This window comes from Podarcis liolepis (assembly GCF_965112155.1).
Source record: "Podarcis liolepis genome assembly, chromosome: 1".
Taxonomy (NCBI): Eukaryota; Metazoa; Chordata; class Lepidosauria; order Squamata; family Lacertidae; genus Podarcis; species Podarcis liolepis.
Window position 1 is genome coordinate 94,835,820 of NC_139554.1, and position 21,210 is coordinate 94,857,029.

Below are 21,210 nucleotides of genomic sequence, written 5' to 3' on the forward strand. Positions count from 1 at the left end.
GGGAGTCTAAATTTAAGAGACAGAGAGGAACATACTAAAAATTACAACTATTCCCTTCAATCACTGTTCTTTCTGGGAACAGGGAGGAGATCACTGACAGTGTTGCTTTGCCAATTTACAGCAAGACAAGCATATTGCATTCCATGATGCCATGGTCATGACAGTAAGTCCCGCTAGGTCATAATCTTTTAAACTACTTCCAAAGAATAAAGAAGTTTCCATTTATGAACATAATTCCAGATCACAATTGTTTACAAAACTGTTGTTTATGTGAATTACAGGAGCTTTATCTCTTACCCATTACATAACATCTTGGGTTGTTATTACCTCTTTGTTTAATTTTTTAGGGTTCTTTGCATCTAAATATGTGACACTTTGCTTTTTTTGAGGAGGATTTAACATAGCTTCACAGGACTAACAGAGATATAAATACTATATCTAATCTATCTTATCTATTTATCATCTATCTATCTGTCTATCTATTAGAATTGATTCTGTTTAGCTGAAAAGGCTATCATAAACGGTTCCTGGCCTCATAATCTTAGGAAAACAAACAAACAGCCCATTACCTCCAGTGAGGTTATGATTAAAGATACTACAGGCATTTACTTTCCAAACATTGCAAATTTTTGATCCATGTCCTGTGCATATTCATCAATCAATGATTTCAGCATTTAAAAACCCAGACAGAACTTATATTATCACCCGTTGTTATATCAAATGCTACATTTTCCCCCCCATGGAGGCTGCTCACATATTTTGCAGCCATTCATCAAGCGCTGAGTAATAAAGGAATAAGAAGTGAAATGCACACATGCAGAAACCAGATCCTATCTGAATCCCCACAAAAAGAAAAGTGCATTCTGTTCTAGTAAATGAAAAAGCAGCAAAAAATAGTTCCTACTCAACTGATAATGCAGATTTCTGCAGATTTCACAGTTCAACCACTGAAGGGACATTTGTAGAAGATACCCTTGCTTCCAATTTTTTATTGGCCACTTCTACCCAAGCACTCTACCCATTGATTTTAGGCAGGGACTAGTTTTCCTCTTGTCCCTAATCCTTATGAAGTCCATGTTTTTATTTCTGCATTAGCCATATCCTCCAACAGTGCAGTCCTATAACTCTTCATTGGTCTACAAAGTTGACACCCACCAAGTCTGTGCCTGCAGATACTAATGATATATATCTTATGAACTTGCAGTGTTAGCAGGATGTATTATGATTCAGAACATCTGCCAAAGCTGATGTGCCTTTTAAATATACAGGAGATACCAATTACACAGCAAAATAATGGACCTCAGCAGGTAATTTGCAGACTTCCAGCAGTGCAGTCCCTCACACAATAGATATTCAAGGGGGGAAATGGCAGCCCATCACTTGGTATTTGAAATCTGAAGACTAAACCATAATTTCTGCTTGGAGCTCTGAGGGAAATATGAACTCCATTACTACAATTAGTATCAGATCTGACAGTTCTGGACCCTGCATCTTCACCTTTGTACCAATCAAGAATGCAATGAAGTTTTTCAGCCTCTTTTGTCTATTGAACACTGTATCACTATATACAGAAGGCTACTATATACAAAAGGCTACAGTGAATGAAGCAACAAAACAAAACAAGCAAAACACAATCTTCTAAGACTTGCAATTTCAATTCAATTTCTCTTCCTTTCTCTTAATAAACTCTTATGCAAATGAACCTGAAACAGCTATGCAAAAGAGATTGACAATAAAATGTGTAGCTACTATCTACTATGTCACTATTTAAAAATTCAAAGATTGTTTAATTTATTCATATAAGAATTTTAACCTGGCCTTCTAACACAAATGCATCTGTCAAGGCAGCTTAAAACATTTAAAAATCTTAGTTTAACAATAAAGCAGTTGTATTTTTTAAAAAAAAATCAATTGAGGGAGGCAGAACAGAGATAATTGAAAACCTTTGCTTAAAGCATTATTTGCCTGACAGCTTTCAAGGAAGTAAACCCTTGAAATTTCATGAAGCAAGGTGCTCCAGAGTTTGGGTATAGCCCTTCTCCTGTCACAGCCTGCCAAGCTTCTGTCATAGATAGGACTGAGGTTCACTAAACTCCACCTGCCTAATTCCCAGAACAAATAATCTACCAAGAGGACCAAAGCTGCCTGAAACCCCAAACCTAGGCCTGAAGACAGATTGTCTAGCCCCATTTAAATCTGTTTCATCCAATCACCCTTGGATCTCAGATGCCACAACACCTTCAAGCATCTTCCCCAAGAAGAGTAGAGCAGAGGCTGGCTGGAAACTTATCCAACCCACCCAGAGAGAGGTTTTCCTATAAAAGTTTCATGACAGCCACCTTAAGGCTAAATAGACAAATAGACAGTCCCCACTCTCTGTGCCCACTCAACCAGACTTAGCTTCCTGTGCCAGGAAGGGCAGGGATCACTTAATCTTGCCCATCTCCTCAGACTGTACAAATGAAATGAATCAAGTACGACAAGACATGCAAGAGTCAGAGATACATAATTAGGATCTGGTACAAACATGGCACATAAGTCACAGTAGATGTGAGCAACTTTATCTGCAAAATGTCTAGCTATACTGTAAAAATCGGAAATCACATCCTTTCCCTCAATTCTTGATGCAATAGACTCTTTAAAACTTGTAGTTCAGCTAGGTGACTCTCGGTAGAGGAAAAGTGTGGGGTTTTTTTCATCACCACAGAAGAGGACTCAACATGGGCTCTAGTCCATGTCCAGTCATGTTGTCTTGAGTTTTCCTCCCACTGTTGCTCAGATAATTGTCTCTGCCACATTATCACCCTGAGTTCCCAAAAAACCAAGGAGGCAGCTGGCTCCATTATCAGCTGCCTGAACCCATCAGTTTGGGTGAAATTCTGTCAACCACCTAGGTCATTTTCCTATCCCAGAGACAGACCGAGACTTTGACAGAATCACTGGTTGATATAGCAGAAAACTCAGAGCAGTTAGGAAATGATTTAGATCCATCTTTGGACCTTTATAATGGGTCCTGTACCACTGTGATCTTAGGAGCTTATTTAAGCCTAAACCCCACAAGGTAGGAAGCTATACATGACAATAAATCTATGACCCTAAATCCAAGTCCATACCTAGCTCACCACCACCCCATACAGAACCAAAAAGCCAAGTCAAGAATCTGTCCTACAATATGAATGGGCCCCGATATCAGTTGGTAAATTCACACAGAGGCCAAGTAGTCCATGAAGTTCTGAATGTCTACTTACAGATAGGTAGCCGTGTTGGTCTGCCATAGTCAAAATAAAAAAATTCCTTCCAGTAGCACCTTAAAGACCAACTAAGTTAGTTCTTGGTATGAGCTTTCGTGTGCATGCACACTTCTTCAGATACCAGATACAGGTATCTGAAGAAGTGTGCATGCACACGAAAGCTCATACCAAGAACTAACTTAGTTGGTCTTTAAGGTGCTACTGGAAGGAATTTTTTTATTTTGAATGTCTACTGAAAGGTTGGCATCAACATGGGCATTGAAGTCATTTAACCACTAATCAGAGAGACTACTGTGCTCAATACTACTCTAGCTAGCTCAGGAAAGGAGACTGTTGGGCAGTGGGGAGACCTGAACCCAGGGGCAGCACATCCTGTTTTGCCACTTGAGGCAAAATAGGAAGTGCTGCTTTCCCCTGCCCTGCTACTCCTGTTGCCACTGGCATACTTGTTGCCACTGGTACCGATTCTCTACCTGCCTGCTACTTCCACAATTTCAGGCAAGAGCTCACATGATTTTGGCTGATACTGGCAGCACTTCTGCACTGGTGGGACAGGGGCGGCACCTGTGGGGTATCCAACTTGGGGGCTTCTGCTGCCTTAGTCTGCCTCATGGCAGAGCCAGCTCTGCCAATATCCCAGCAGAATTCCCATTCTGTCCTCACCTATCCTCAAGTATAAACAGGCAGATGGTTTAATTGGAATCCCGGTTGTGCTGATGGAACTTCAACACCGCAGCAGCTCTGCTTCCCAACCCACCTCCTTAGCACCTGGATGGGTGCTATAGAGAGAATCCTGGAGGAGAGATCTGGGACAAATTTACCCTGCCCGCTTCATCTAACCTTATCTGTGTAATGCATAGCAAGTCAGCTCCCTCACCCAGGATCAAGTCCTAGATGACCAGGCCCTTCCTATTTATGGAGCTACCTTCTAAGATAACCACCTTCAGACTAAGAGGGATGCCACCACAGCCCCAAGGACTGTTTGACCAATTGAGCTGGAAGAGAAGGAAAATACCACCTAGTCACCCCTGCTTTTCCTGTAATGATTAGTCTACCATTCCTCCCATTGCATGCAGCCCTTATGACCATCTGTGGCTCCTAAGGATATCTCCAATACCGGACATTAATATTAATCTTAACACATGCCTGCAAACCCATTCCAAGCAGCATTTACAAATGCAGTAAGTTACATCATTATGGTTGTCCGGCTTGTTTTCAAATATACATTCCCAGAAGTTTTTCTTCTTTCCTTTTAATCAAGTACATAGTTATACCTCTGCCTTAAAAAAAATAGCATGACATTATAAAATGTAAATCTGCATGTATTAAAATAAGTTATGAAAATAGATGATTCTCCTATCCTGCCATGTTGTTAATCCAAAACGTAATAATTCCTTCACTCTGTTCCTAGAGAAAACCTCCAAGGACAACACCAACTGTACACAGTGGGTTCTCTTTTATGCACCGATATTTCTAGATTGCAGACTATACAGTTTTGTGCAATAGAAAATACCACATGTATTGTAACTTTATACTGAGCCATGCGTTCTTCCATTATCATATGCATCACATATTGATCAAAGCTAAGAATATCCTTGCAGCAAACAGACCAGAGGAAATCAATAAGTATAAGAGTGCTATATTTAAAGTAAAATTGCAGCTGGATAGTTCTGCTTTCCTATGAACTTTCTGCTGTTCATATTTAATATAGCATAGTCTGCGTTATTCTATCCTGCTGTTCTATGCAGCTAAAATTAACTATATCATGTTTTAAAATTCCAATATGATGATGAGTAATCTTTTATAGGAAGCTTGGTAGCCAATGACTGAAATTATGCCAGATCTGAATTGTTTTCCATTTGCATAAAGCAGGGATGGAGAACCCATGACCCTCCAGTTTTGGGGGTGCAGGTTTGGGGTACATAATTATAAAATTAACAATATATTGCCTTTTGGGGCATAGGCTACCCAAAGCAGTTCAAAATTTCAAAACCCACAGTGAATATGACATTCTAAAATAATCTCTGATCACTGGCCATGCTGGCTGGAGTTAATAGGAATAGGAATTCAACAATACCTAAAAGGCCACTGGTCCCCCAACCCTGGCATAAGGGAGGCGGAAAAGAGTGCAATCCAGTGGGTGCCCTTGTACTCATGGAAGGGAGCTGGAAAGGGCGGGGGGGATAAATAATTTACATTACCTACTAGTTCCCCTCTACCTCCAGCCCCAGCTTAAACTCATATCCAGAGAGTTGGAGGACTGCAAAGGAAAAGTGGGCTTGACAAAAATTGCCTCCCTTCTCTTCCGTAAGTGGACGCCTCCACTGTGAATGAAATGGGCACCAATTGGATTCTACCTACTGCAGAGAAACAGTAGCTTATCCTGATGATTTAATCGTTAAGATTACTGGAGACATGTGCTGATTCACTTCTACTAAACCCAAATTTTCAAACAGTATTAAACAATGGATGCTACCATTTAAGATGCATTATCTACGCATTTCAAGGAAAGAGGTTAATTGTGTCAGAGAGAGAAAAGAATGATGATCACCTCTCACTTTTATTATACAGATTAAATGCTGCTGCCTTCACTCTACTTAATTATTTCCTATGCAGCCAGGGAGTGTATCTTCCAAATCTCAAATGAATAAGGTGGACATTAATGAGGAAAATCAAAGATCTGAGAGTTAAACTTTGATCCTAATTATATAGAAGAGAGATAATAATCAGTCTTTCAGGCAATTATGGTACATCTCTCTAATCTATAGAGTACAGTATATATAATGTAGTTAAAGGAAGCTGAACATGAAGCATATTAGAATGGGAGGACCAAACTGAAGAATTAGCAATTTACAATCTACTTAGCAATTTTAGTGTATGCATCAAAATGAGAGAGAGAGAGAGAGAGAGAGAGAGAGAGAGAGAGAGAGAGGTAACTACAGACAAGTGTAACATGTGTAAATTTAGAGGGTAACACTTCTGCTATAGTGGAAATACAATATATACACATTTTACAACTTTCCTTGAAATATCCAAACCATTTATGTTGAAATAGTCCACAGAATCAGTGTACTGAGAGTAGACTAAATTATACTTTGAAAAGGAGGAATGGCTCAAGGTGGGGGGGGGGTCTTTACTGAATATTCACATCTGATGCTACACCCTTTAAAAGGGGCCCAAGGGAGTTATTGGACCAACGCAAATGGAAACTGCATCCTTCAGAGCAACCACATCAAACAGCTGCAACAAAAAGAAAGGCTTTAGTAGCTGAGGGAGTCAGCCAAGACAAATCTGAACTTTGCTTGACAAAAAAACCCCTAAAGCCTTTCTGGGAAAGTCAGTTGTTGTAAAGGACGAGACTTCACAACATTAATACTAATAATATAGGGATCATTTCTCCTTTATTTATTCATTGTTCCTAAACCACCTCTCATGCAAATGAATCTCTGGGCAGTTTACAAACAACAACAACTGCAGATAAAAATATAAACTATAAATAAAGCAAAAAGGACAAAAGGTAGCATAAAGTAGTAGATTAAAAAAAACTGCAAAAGGCAGAATAGTGCTCAAATCATGAAACCTTGGAGATACTAATCAGTACCACTGAAAGTGGGACGTGGGTGGCGCTGTGATCTAAACTACAGAGCCTAGGGCTTGCTGATCAGAAGGTTGGAGGTTCGAATCACCGCAACGGGGTGAGCTCCCAGTGCTTGGTCCCAGCTCCTGCCCATTTTTTTCTGCTGTTTCCTACACGAGGGACTTCAGAATTAACTTATATTCCCCAGATATTTCCCAAAAGAAACAACATGATTCTGTATCAGAAATAGCAGTACAGTGGTACCACGGGTTACAAACTTAATTCGTTTCAGAGGTCCGTTCTTAACCTGCAACTGTTCTTAACCTGAGGTACCACTTTAGCTAATGGGGCCCCCCGCTGCCGCCACACCACCGGCATGCAATTTATGTTCTCATCCTGAGGTAAAGTTCTTAACCCAAGGTACTACTTCCGGGTTAGTGGAGTCTGTAACCCAAAGTGTTTGTAACACGAGGTACCACTGTACAGTGGTACCTCTGGTTGCAGATAGATCCTGAGGTTTTCACAACCTGAGGACTGCCTCTGCGCATGCGCAGTCTACTGCTTCTGCTCATGTGGTGAAACCCAGTAAAATACTTCCGGGTTTGCCGTGCATGCATCCCGAAGTTTACGTAACCAGAGAGTTACATAAACGTAGGATCGACTGTATTATTTTTTTTTAGAGCAGGTACTTCTGGTGTTGAGAAGGAGGAAAATGTCACTGCTTGGACCTTTTTTTTGGTGTTTTTAAGTGCCAATCTATATTTCCCCCACCCCAAACCAGATTGCTGAAGTCTGTACACAGTTCAATGGACTTAATGCTGTATTCATTCTGGATACAAGCAACATGCGAACCGCAAAGTAAGTTCTGTATTCTCAGGTACAATTTGGGCTTATCTTTAATTATAAGAGGATACTAATTCGGCACTTTCAGGGTAGAGGTTCTAGCAAATTGGATTGAGGATTACCACCTCCTGCTCTTCTGAAAGATCCAAGACAAATTAAATCAGCCCCAGAAGGTCTCTCCTGACAGACTTTTAGTATTGACTTTTCATTATATTGTGAAGAGATTTCTAAAAATAACTTCTCTAACACCAGCAGTGAAAATGTATAACTGAAAAGGTAAGGGGTTCAGCAGAAAGAAAATAAAAATGGTTTACTGTTAGAACAACATAGAAGTGTCAATGTGTTCCTTTCCCCCCCACTTCTTCTTCCCTTGGCAGTGAGCACAACATAATTGCATTTGAACAGGGAGGCCAATATGGTGGCTGCCACAACTTGTTACACTACAACTCCTATCTGCCCCAGTGAGACTGGCCAGTGGTCAGAGATGTGGAAAGTTGTAGTCCAGCAACATTTTGAGGGTACAATGTAAGCAACCCCCTGCCTCAGAAATATAACTATTTCCATGTTTTACGATTGAGTCAGGTGGGTGGAGTGTGAAGCTTGCACTCTCAGAATTAACACTTTTCCAGTACCCTTCTGTTAATTCAGTTGTCTCAACTATTATTTTCCCAGATCTTTCTTCTTGCTTGACAACCCATATACAGTTACACTAGATACTGTCACCCCTGCTTGCTCCATTCACCAACCCCTTTGCTAACTCCTCTCCCCCTTGGCTACACTCTCACAGCTAGCTCAAACCTCCCTTCACCCTATAGCCTCACAACTCATCCTACCCCATCCCTCAGAGTAGCACGAGTTGGGTTTAGTTGTTTAGGCCATTACAAACAAAGGCTCAGTCTCATTAAAGATTATACGCACAGTGGAAGACGGGATATGTTTGTGTGAAACCAAAGTTCACTCCTATATCCCATTCTACATATCACGGTCACATGTGAACTGACTAACAGAGGTTTTCTGACACTGCTGGAAATCAGTGCATGTCTTAAAATATCATCCTGGATTGAAGAGGTTTCAAACTGTAGCTCTTTGGTTTACAATTGAAGACCCGTAGGTCAAAAGGCAACTAGCAATCCAAGAAATAAATAAAATGAGTAGAACAGAAAATAGTCAGCAGAAGAAAAGACTAAAGAGAACACAGATTTCTTAAAATGGGCATATTTAGTAACAATTGCAATACTTTAAATAGAAATACAATACATCTCACCAGCCTTCTGCCCAAGTACTAATTGTTGGTGGACAACTTCAATGCCCCAGACCTCCCTTCTTATCGTTCTTTGTTTTAAAACTATACTTGGACTATACAGTCCTTCAAGTAGAGGACTATCTTCTGTTAAAGTAGGACACATGACAACCCAAATCTAGAGTAGTTTTGTTGCCTTACTAATCATTATGGATTCTTCATCTTATACAAACGATTTATGTAACCATACATTAACATATACTTTATGACGTAACTTAATTTGCTCAACAGTGTTTTAATGTTGCAGACATGTGCAACTGTAGAAACTCTTCAGCTTTTTAAAAGAGTTCATAACTAGTATACTAGCAAATAGTACCCACATATACTAAGTAGCAACCCAGTTGTACTAGCAATAATTTAAATATTGTAAGAAAAAAGGAAAACTAAATGGACAGCAGAAACAGAATATTGGGAGAAACGTATATGAGGCAAATTGCCTGAAAGCAGCACAACCCACAAGTGCAGACAGCTCTTTTCAGTTTTAGGTGTTCTAAAGGGGTGGGGAGAGAGTATGATAAATTCAGTCTTATCAATAATCAAAGGTTAGCAGATGCTGAAGGTTCTTCTGTGCACTTCCCATTCATGCTAATGAGATTCCTTGCTAATTGCTATTTCTTTTCATATTGCTACACTGGGAGGGGGGAGGGATCTGAAAACATTCTGTAACATTATGTATAGTTTAGATGTGCAACTTCCAGTTTCATTAACCAGAATTTCCTTTGCACTGTGAGAGCTTTATGAGAAAAAGACACGACAAGGAATCTAGATGACGATGTTTTCAATTTCAAATGTGCTATACTTAGCAATCTGAGCAATGCTAATTTGGCAGGTGGGCTAAAGACTGTATAACACAGCTCTGTTTGCCATTTCCCAACACTGGAGCAAGAGGATGACAAGTCATCAGCGAGCTGTTACAAATGGGGGTTATGCAAGGAGGTATACAGACCAAGATATAACTACATGAGCCATATCTATCTAGTAGGGTAAAAGTAAAATATCATAATAAGTGAAAAGTGGTCCAGTTCAGATATAACATTAAACCATGGTTTAACATTGCCAAAAAGGGCCTTCTCTAGCCTTGAAGATCAGAAGCAACCTCATACTGAACCAAACCATTGGTCCACCTAGCCTAATATTGTTGACACTGACTGACAGCGACTCTTCAAGGTTTCAGGTGGTTGGTATTTCCCAGTCCTTCCTGGAAATGCCAGGGATCGAAGTGCAACCTTCTGCGTGCAAAGCCTGTGCTCTACCACTGAGCTACAGCACTTGCCCCTAAATGCAAAATTATGAAACCAGGCCACTATCTAACCAAACAGTAAGTTAGGAATCCTTGATGCAAATACAAATGATTAATTGATGATGGATGGAGTCTGAGAAGCCATTCTAATTCCCCATCTGAACTATGTAGATCTCTTAAGCTTGGATGCCTTCCATAACACTCCCACTACTTTCTGTAAGATATCAGCCTTCAAATAGCACATCTGTGTTAAAAAGCTAATTGTGTGGTGGGCCCTAGGCTCTACACTGAAGGCCACGTGTGAAAAGCAGCTCATAGAAACCAGCTGATTTTTAACTACAACAGAACCCTCCCCTTTCCTTTTCCCACTGGTAAGGACTCTGATCCAAGCAAGTCTCCTGCTGGTAGGACAGGTGATAATTGTTGGTCTGCCTCCCTGCCTGTAACTCCCAATACCACTTCCAACAGGGCTCTGGTTTCCCAGTGCTCCAGAGCAACATTTTGGAGGAAACAGAAAAGTGGATGGAGAAAGGGAAATCTGCAAAAAAATCTCTTCTCCTTCCTGCTTTCCACCAGCAAGAGCAGAGTTCAAAGGAAATTAGGATTCTATCTGTCACAACTGTTCTGTGCTATTCTTTTGACTGATAATGGTTTAATTTTGCCTTGTTTAATTTTTGTATTTTTAAAGAATTGACCACTTAAAGCTTGTGGGGAAATGGTACAATATATTTAGATAAATATATATAAGCTACCCCCAATGAATTCTTTGCACACTTTTGAATCAGACACTTTTATTATGGCCAGTGCAGTTCTGCTGCCATGATTATATATGAATTCTATTAGCACAGTGACCTCCAGGTGCTACTAAACTATGACTCCCAACCCACTGTAGATGGTGGGAGCTTTAGTGAGAAAGTGGGTGTAATTTTAATTTGCTTTAGTATTTTAACTTCTGCATGTTTTAAAGTAGAGTTGTAGTTTTATTCTTGGTTTTAGTCTTTTATCTTTTGTAAACTGCTTGGAGGTTTGTTTGTTTTTTACTATCAAACAATTCATGATTTTTATGAAACAAGGAAATAGTTAAACAACATCTGGAGGGCACTTGCCACACATGCATCAGATGCTTAAAAAGTCAGAAGCAGGTTATTGTGGTATGTGCTCACTACAATTTTAAAAATCTAATATCATTTTTCAGCTATTACATACAATCAAAATCATTCTATCTTGCAAAGATTCTAGGACAAATTATTTTTAACCTGAAAAGCTTTCCTTCAAGAAATTTCACCCAGGTAAAATACCCGGTTTGGCGCACACACACACACACCTGTGCACATTTGTGTGCACGCACAAACACAGACCGAGCCTCAATGGTGCCTCGAAAACCCAGATAGCCCCCCAACCCTCGTAGCTACGGCTCTGGCTATTATTATCAAGAACGGGGGGGGGGGGCCTGTGCAATCCCTGCAATGGTCAAAGCGCATAGGAATGTTTTCCATGCTCAGAAATGGAGAAACTGCAATATCCTGAGTAGTAGTAGTGACTTGTGTAGATCCCTTTGGTTTTCTCTCAACATTTAAACAGTTTCTGTGAAAAATCTACCATCCACCTCAGGGAAGTTATTCTTGGGATAATCAAGTGGTTATTTTGTTTAACATCTGATCCCTTCCGAAGGTGGTGTGCGCATGAGTGCATGATGTGAACCAAGCAGATAGCTCCTCTTATGGACAGCTGTATCTATATCTTAGGACAGGGTTAAACTAATGAATGCTGTCACCAGAAGCCTTCTCAATGACTTCTGCTTGTACAACAGCTTCTCCTCTCCCTGCACTTCCTTCAAATTTGGCTCTGGGGTGTTGGGAGAGTCCCTGAAACAGCACATGGGAGGAGGGAGGGAATTCCATCCAGCAAGATTAAATACTTGCCCTAATGGAACGATGGTCATATCTATTGATATATACCGGTAAATAATTTATAGGATGTTTAGTGAAGCTCTTCATACAATGACAATTTCATGTGACCTAGAATAGCATGCAAACAAATCATTTCATAAATCAACATAACTAATTTTAATGATTTATACTCACACTATTAAGAGGACAGGATATGCACTCCGTTCTGTGAAATCCTTTGGAAATGACAACTGTAAAGGAAGTTCTTTTAAGAAAAGAGTAAAACATTAAAGGCTGGTAGTTTCAAAGATGAAAAAATATATTATTTGAAAATGTTCTGTTTGGTTCTCAACAGCATTCAGATATATTTACCATAGTCATCAATGTGAAGCATTTTAGTTTCCGTCCTGAATGTTCTTTTCTTTAAGACTACTTCATTTAATACAGAATTATTTTCTAGTATATAAAATTCTGCAAGAGCAAATGACAAGAAAAAGAAACGCATATGCGTGTGTCAATCGGTATAGTATAAAAATAACAATCCATATTTTAAAGGAGGCTGAACCCAAACCAAATGCATGTTCTAAAAACATATTTATATAATGGACACTATGAACACTCTTTAGCTCAATTTGTAACACAACTGAATTTGATCCATTGTTAAATACTGATGGTTACCTAATTGAGCCTGTTCTTGGGTGGATCAGGAATAATATTATCTATAGAATATAGAGAGAAGGGATGTTCAGCTGAGTAAGGCCACAAATGACTGCCTTGAGTATTTTCCTATTTCCACCTTTCAATTCTCTGGGGTATGGATGGACAACTAAACTACTGTAGGCCAGACCTGGCTGAGGTGTGTTTGGAACTGCCCTGCAGCCTCCCCACCTCAATCCCAAATTAGGCTAAGGGGGAACAAAGTATCCGTTGAATCCAGGACAGGGCAGGTGATTTTCAGGGGCATAGAGAAGGTCCAGAATTCAATCCCTGACATCTCCAGGTAGGGTTGGGAGAGACTCCTGAAATCTTGCAGAACTGCTGTCAGTCAGCATGAGCAAAACTGAGCCAGGTGGACCAATGGTCTGACTTAGCATACAGCAAAGTCCTCTGTTCCTATGGTCCTTAATTAAATGAACCAGAGCAGAAAAGGTTATACATCAGGGAATAGCTTGCCCAGCGTGCCAGAATGAAAAGAGAAGTTAAACTCTAGTAATGCATTTTTCCAGTGCTCAATTCAGAATGCCACAGAACCTTAACATTACAACATGGTTTGAATTATTATTTTTTTAATCCAGCTGTATCTGGATAAATATTTGATTGGTTTTCTCTCAGCTTCAATCTTCGTTTTTCATTTTTTATATCTCTCCTCATTTAGGGCAACAAGGGATAATCTAGCTAGGAAGTAATTTCTGGGCAGTCAACCAAAATATTGTAATCATTGTTTCAGATACAGTAATTGAAGTAAACTTCAATCGTGTATTTTCTGCTTTATTAATAGAAGAGATTATCTAATTTTGCATTCAGGCATTAGATACGTCATTGGTTTTATCGTAAACGGCAAACAATGATCTCTAGACATTATCCAATTTTCTGCTAAAAAATGCTCTGAACAAACGAAATCTTTCCTTTGAACCTTTGCAGATGGAGACTCTAAAAAGGATCAGAGCCAGTCATTGCTTCTTTGTACAAGTATCAAACCATTATGCTGACAACTGCCTAGTCCAGTTAACATAGACAAAAAATATTGTACTTTAAAGAGAAATATCAAAAAGACTTGAACAAGGGATCATCTGGATCCAAGTCTTCATCAATTAAAGTGCATTAGTTACATTATCCAAATGATGCACAGCTGCATGGAATGGACTGAAGTCTTTCCAGCCATACATTTGAAATTAAATTATATTTAATGCCAAGAATGTTCAAACTAAATGCCAGCAGTACAGTAGTGCTAAAATTAATGAAATGTTAATACTTATTTTTGAGATTTCAAATAAAAAGGTAAGGAGAACACTGCAAATTCCCAGCTCTGTTGGCTGAAAGAAGTTAAGGAGGAGAGCAGGTGCCTGTTCACTGATAGAAAAGTGTAGAGCAGAGGTTCCAGTATAGGGTCCCACATCTACACTAGCCTGGCCCCACATTGAAACCAAATGGGATAAAGAAATAAAAAGAAAATCCAGCTGGGGAAGCTTGTCCATACTTCCTGCTTTGGCCAGGATGAGCCAAAAGGGTTTTGGATGTGGCAGGTAATCTGTCACTTCACACACTCCCAACCCTACTGGGCTTGTACTTTTATATCATCTGTGGAAATTAGTTATTAGAGTAGAAAGAATATTGAGGAATTTGTCTGGGTGGGTTTTTTATTGGATATATCTTACAGTTTTGGAGAAACACACTGCACATTTTTAAAGAGTTTTGTAATACTGCAGAAGATTAAGAAAAGCAAAATTTGGTTTATTAAACGTAGGTTGAATTAGACAAGTAGCACTCGTAAAACAGCACCTTAATCCAAACTAATTGGATTACAGCTTTAAAGTATTTCAAAGCATATAACCGAGTCCCTGTAACAGGAACTCAATTTGCATAGTTAGTGAAAGGGATCGTGCCATTGCGCCACCTAATTAACGCAAGCATTAACAGGAGTTAAAAGATATACATCTAGTATAACATCAGTCTGCAAAATCCCTGGTATGTTATAGTCACTTGATTAATTTTCCTCTACTCTTATCACTTACAGGGATGTTTATTGCTAGGCTGTAATTAAGATGGGTTTTCATAAATTAATTCTGCGAAGGTCTAAAAGTAAGAGAGAAAATCCACAATGAACTAGTAGTGTAGACTTACTTTCAGGATTGCTTGTACTGTGCACACTGACAACTGGAACACCAGGTCCTATAACATCAGACAACATACACATACAATTATTAAACATAAAATTATAAAATATAGAGGCATCAGCACTTCAGTAGAAAGCAAGCATCTCATGATGCGCTTTAGCAGCTCTGCACTCAGTCCTCCAAACAATTAATGCATGTTCTTCAACACTAAACCCATGAGTAGTCTCGTTAATGCCAGTGCATTACTAGGATAGTCCCATGGCGAATAATACAACTTTGAGGTACTATTATTATTATCATCTCAATTTTACAGTTGAGAAACTGACACATAGAGCGATTAATAGTCTGATTATAAAAAGTATGGAACACCTGCAGCTACTATTAAATTCAAAAGAGAACAGTGAGTATTCAGCACTTTTCAAAGTCATTTGGAGGCTGTTAGAGATTTAGGAAAATAACTCAAAAGTAATGTGTCCCAGGCTCAGTTCAAGATTCAAGGCCCAGACAACAGTATCACAGTCAAGGACAGCCTGACCTCAATTTATGTTCTTGCTGCTGCGATTTCTACTGTCCAACAGTCAAGCTGGCTTCTGAATCTGTTTCTTTCCAACTGTGGACTGCTCTTCATCATCAGCAAGTTCCTATGCACTTTCCTGAGATTCCTGATAATGAAGGCAACTTGAGGCTATAGGACCAGTTCTCACATAATACTAAGCGAAACCATGGTTTAGTGCAAATGAGCAAACATGTAAATGGCAGCAGCAAAGATTAGACTGCTTTGCTGCTCCCGCAGTCCTGCTCTGCTGGGTACATCAGAACCCAGCCTTGTGCTTTTTATCTTCCAGACAAACTATGAGCAGTAAACCAAGAACAAACCTTGATTACACTTTGTGGTGTCCTTGGAGTGACACAAACCATGAGCCTGGGTTCGGACATATCGCTAAGCCAAACCATGGCTTAGGCCTGAGTAGAGCATTAGGACTGAGGGGGCATCAGTCTTGAGAACCTGCACATTTGGTTTGCCTTAGCTTTATGTATTAAATGGGCTATAGAGAGCTTATGTCATTTTAGATCTTTTAGGGACTTAGTGGAGTCTGGTAATATTTATTTCTATCAAATACAAAATTTGGCATCAGGTTGAGAACTGGGAAATCTTCTATGCTATCAGAAAGCAAATGTGGCTCCCTGTAACCATGGCTTAGGCTTCAATGTCATATACAGACTGTTGTCTTTCCTCTACCAATACATATACATATGCACTTATATATAATTCTAGACATATTTTCCATCTCCTTGTCATTGAGCTTTAGCAGGGTTGGGGGTGGGATTGGAAATAAAAAATGTTAAAGCGTTGTCCAAGAAAGCTAGTTACATAAACCAGCTCTGAGCTGAGCTACAAGGAGCTTATCCATCACTATTTTGGATGAGTCTGGAACGGAGCTTGCAGAGTGTCCATACTCTTGTACAGGAAGGGGGAACCTATGGCCCTCCAGATATTATCATACTCCAATTGCTATTGGTTGTATAATTGCATATGGCTGCAATCCTGGGATAAACTTCCATTGACTATTGTGGGACCCACTTCTGAGAAAAAATGCATACAATTACTCTGCTGCATTTTTATAGCTTCTACCCTCCCTCTTGTTCTCTTCTCAGTTATGCTCTTAGCCTATGCCACATATTTTTATTTATTTTCTGCAAGGTCTGAGTTCTTTAAATAAACAGAGTAGTATTGGGCTGTGCAGTTGTGACTACCACATCTGCCACCAGCTCCTTCCCACCTCTATTCCATAAATTTCCATGGATTGATGGCATGAAGCTTATGGCAAGATGACAAATGGACAATAAAAAGGCGAAGTGTTGGTGTTTAAAATAAACTGAAATACAACTAACATCAAACTGAGGAGGCTGGCTTACCTTTACATTGCAGAATGAAATACTTGATAGTTGGGCTAAACTTTGCATTGAAATATGTGCACTGATCTTTCATGAAGTTGCATGAAAGGCATTGGCGATTCAACAATTCAATCGTTGACACACTGAAATGCAAATATATATGCATATCTTGACAAAGCACATGTCAACATTTAACAAATATATACAAAGAAGACATTATGATAGCATGCAACATGAGCATACATTAGGTTGTATGCAATGCTGGTGTATTCAGAGTAGACCCATTAAAATTAATGAACCTAAGTTTGTCATGTCTATTAATTTCAATGAGTCTACTTTAATATTAGCATTGGATACAACTGACTCTGAGGACCAGTATCACAGGAAGCTAGCTTAAAGGGGACAAACTTTTTACAAATTACTTCATTCCCCCAGTCCCATTTCTATTTTCCTGAAATGTTTCAATGTATAGAAAACATTAACTAGACTCGGTATCAGGATCAGAAGAGAGACTGAAAGTGGCATTCGTTTTATCATAACATACATCACATATATAAAATAACATCCTTTGTAAGACCACAGAATCGTATTGTCTATTTCTCAGGTAACTGATGGCACATGAATAAGAATGCTATTCCTTCAGACATTAAGGATAACAGGTTTTATAAACAAAGAGGCACAGGTCCTGTCAATCAGCTGGAAAATATGCTGCTGTTGTTCTGCTTACCTATGTAGCTGTCTTCCTCTTGGTGAACTCTCAGTACTTAAAAAATAACTGGCAATGAAAAAGAAAATTAAATACCTTTAGCTGAGATAATAGTAATTTGTTGTAAAGATAAACAAAATGAGTATCATAACTGCAGCAGATATATGCAGTAGAGGATATTGTGTAAATGCATTTTTTTCCTATTTTGACAAACTATCTCAAAATCTATTGGTACAATTAAGGGATAGATTGCAACATTATAGCCAATAGCACTGAACTGCTTTGAATAGAATGTGACCTAGCTTAAAATTGTCTGTCTCTCTCTGTGTGTAGTATAATGTATAAATAATGTGTTCTCTTAACCGGGCAGATTAATTCATTCTCACATCAGGTACAGATAAAGGGCCATGTTATGATGTGGAAACCTCAGCATAATAAAAATTCTTCGAAAATTACCTGGGGGAATCTCACAAACCTAGGGAGCAGTCCAAACCAAAGATCCACCAGGATGAGTAGAACAGGCATAGGATGCCTGAGCTCAGCCAGGGATATGCTGGCTAAAGTGCCTCATCCCAGCTCAGCCAAATAATATATGCCTTTGTAAGAACTAGATCCCGGCTCTGCTGAAGAAAGGGTGCTCTAGTAGCATAGCGGTGGCGAAACAGGGCCACCTCTATTTCGGACTCATTTGACCTACCCACCTGGTGGAAGCTACACTAGCAAAAAAAGGGTGGTATAATTCAAACTCCACTTTAAAGGGTTGTTTTCCTTCAGCCAGGCTTGGGCAGGCTCAGCTGGCAGCAGCCCTGCTCCTGAACAGAGTTTGAAATAGGCATGTAAATTATGCTGGCTTCCTACATTTTGGATTGCTCTGCCTACCGTACAGAAGAATTACAATCATAGAAACATTTCTTATTCAACCTTCGAAAATGCTCCTTTCCCTTGATAATACTGCGAGGGTGGCAGACAAGTCCTTTTATAAGCAAAACACCCCCAGCACATTCATCCTTACTGACGATATCCGACATTTATCCCTAAGTATTCTAAGGAACACAATTAATCTGTAGGAGATTTGAGAATGTAATCCAATATATTAGCTTTACAAGTTGTATTCAAGTTATGCTCCTTATTTATTAGAGCCTAGAAAAACCCATTTTTTATTTTAATTTCTGTTATTTCTGTCAATGTAGTCAGCCAGAAGATGTCACAGTCTATCTCTGCTCTTTATCTGAGAAAGATTCTTCAGTACATTGACAGATAAAATGAATTAGCACTGCAATCCCTGTCTGGTGATTGGCATGGCTTAATGGAGGCTGACAGGGCTGGAAAGAGGGGTCCTTTGCCCAATCCAATATCTCCCCCCCCCCACCAGCCTAGTGTAAAGCAGGGTAGATTGCAATTTAAGTTTCCATTTATATTTAGGGCTAAATCGTATGGTAGTGCTTGAAAATTAAAGAAATAGTTAATGTGGTTTCCAATAAAACAGTTTTTTAGCTTGATAACACATATATTTTACCTGAACAGACAAAGAAAAATAATGCTCACATCTTTTGCGTATATTCGTCATATGCCAAGATTTTGATAACTTCCCAGTTTCCTGATGTCAGATGTCTTATACTAAATTGTTCACTCTTGGTCTGCAAGAAAATAAACAATAATAATAGGTATGTCAATGGCAATGTCCCCACTCCTCTCTCCCCCCCCCCAATGATTTTCTGTTGCCTCCTGAATTATCTGTAAATATGATTATAATGGTATTTTCAAATGTGCAAGTTTCATGTACACAAAATGTACATTAGGAAGACGGTGATCATGATCCTGTGCATGAAAGGCACTGCATTCCAAGCATAAATATCTAGCTTGAGCCAGAGATAGATGATCAAAAGTCAGTTTGTGCAATGAGGGCTTTCTTGACTTGCATGCAAAAATGCTACTCTGGCAGGACCTTTGGGAACAGCATTTCATGGGGTATTGTGGAACTGCTGCAAGATGTGGAAATTGGGGGGGGGGGAATGGGGGGGCTACTGTGAGCAAGTTTCTGCTCTATCTGCTTCTGAAAAACATCCCTGGATACAAGCCAGGCTGCATTTTTGAAGGCTGCTAATATGAAGTTCAAGTGTGTGTGTACATGTGGTGTGCTAATTCATTTCGTCAAGGTTTTAATCTATAAAAGTCTGGATATGGTAAATGGCAAGAAAAGAACTGACCAATTTATGGGGGGCTACCTATGATCTGCCAGTAGCTGACATTCTTTCAAAGAATGCTAAACTTGCAGGTCTTATTCTAATGCAGCAAGACATTTCCTATGTTCTTATAGAAAATTAAGAAGAAGGGAAATGCTTGTGGTATCTTGAAGACAAGCAGACGTACACGGAGAGACAAAAGAAATAAATAGTGAATTGAAATGGCACTCATTGACAATTGATGTACACAAGGAGGGGAAAATCCCTGTCTCCCATGTTTGGTTTCAAAATCTGTCCTGTCCTTCCCTTCCCTTCCCTTCCCCTTCAAACTAACTGTGGAAGAAAGTGGACATGGAGCTGGTATATCTTTGGGTCTGTCCCTCTTGACTCTTGAAGAGATTTGGGAAATAGGTACGGTATGTTCAGAGACAAGAATGCATTCCATTTGGTCATGTTTGAGAAGTGGGTCAAATGTGTCACTTAAAGGATAAAGGGACACTTAAGCCAACCATGGTCAGAAAACCCAAGCTGCAAAAAATAATAATTCAAGGGCATAATCTTGTGTTAATATAATAGCAACTTATTTTTATGCACAACCATGCATTTACTGGAAACTGCAGAACTGACACATACGCTTAAGCCTTGTGTCTTTCTGAAAAGACTCGCTATTAATTTCCTTCAATCCTCAGTGACACTGTGGCTACAAGCCACAATGCTATGCGCCCTTAAAATAGCTTATTCCTGTGGGATTCAGTGGAACCAACGTTACACTTTGTCAGTCATTTCTTTTTATTTTTCATGAAAGTGATCTACCTATGCAGAGGAACTAGAGCAATTTCCAGCACCAGAGAAGTATACTGTAGTGCTATCCTGATCACGAAAATTAGGCAGCCGCACCATGTGAGCTACTTGTTCACACAGCAGGGTGTTCACATTACTCATGTGAGACTACTGCAAACGTGAGAGGACAGCAGTGGAGAAACAGCAGAGAAAATGTGATCTGTAAATTAACCTTAAGTAAGTCTACTCACTTTGTGGTTTGGGAATATGTTTCTTTTTGTACCTAGTTCTATGTGATAAAAGTCTAATGAAAATAGAATTCTATTGTATACAGATATTTTAAATTCCATATACATTTTAATTCCTATGCATCTCAAATAAAATCAATATATGATGCTAATTTTAATCAGGACTACGCAAAGCTTCTCTGAGGCCTGGGCCAAAACTTTGCTGGTCTTTTCCTATCCAAGAAGTAAGGCACCTATGTGCATGGAATTCTATCATACAATACTCCTTTTAAGCCCCACGTGGAAGGCATGAGCTAACACTGGTTCCTCGTCCTATTTAAAGCAGCCTTATTTCTTATTGCAGCAACAGTGAATTGGTTAGGGTGGGAAACCATTTGAAAGTGTTGTAGTTACTGAAAGGGAATTATAATTACCTCCTTTGTCAGTGGCTTTTGAAAAGGATCATGTAACCCCAGATGTAATA

The 21,210-nt window shown here is 39.3% G+C and overlaps 1 protein-coding gene across 3 annotated transcripts in view; it reads right to left on the reverse strand.

Annotated features, from left to right (window-relative positions):
• The window catches only part of DPP10 (dipeptidyl peptidase like 10), a 559,151-nt gene that overhangs the window by 13,861 nt on the left and 524,080 nt on the right, over window positions 1–21,210 (reverse strand). For all 3 annotated transcript variants that reach the window (XM_083489332.1, XM_083489331.1, XM_083489333.1), the window contains 6 exons: window positions 19,082–19,173; window positions 17,558–17,605; window positions 16,852–16,973; window positions 14,942–14,989; window positions 12,473–12,571; window positions 12,296–12,365 (listed from right to left, as the gene is read on the reverse strand). In XM_083489332.1, the coding sequence (XP_083345458.1) occupies window positions 12,296–12,365; window positions 12,473–12,571; window positions 14,942–14,989; window positions 16,852–16,973; window positions 17,558–17,605; window positions 19,082–19,173 (479 nt within the window). The remainder of the gene's footprint in view (window positions 1–12,295; window positions 12,366–12,472; window positions 12,572–14,941; window positions 14,990–16,851; window positions 16,974–17,557; window positions 17,606–19,081; window positions 19,174–21,210) is intronic.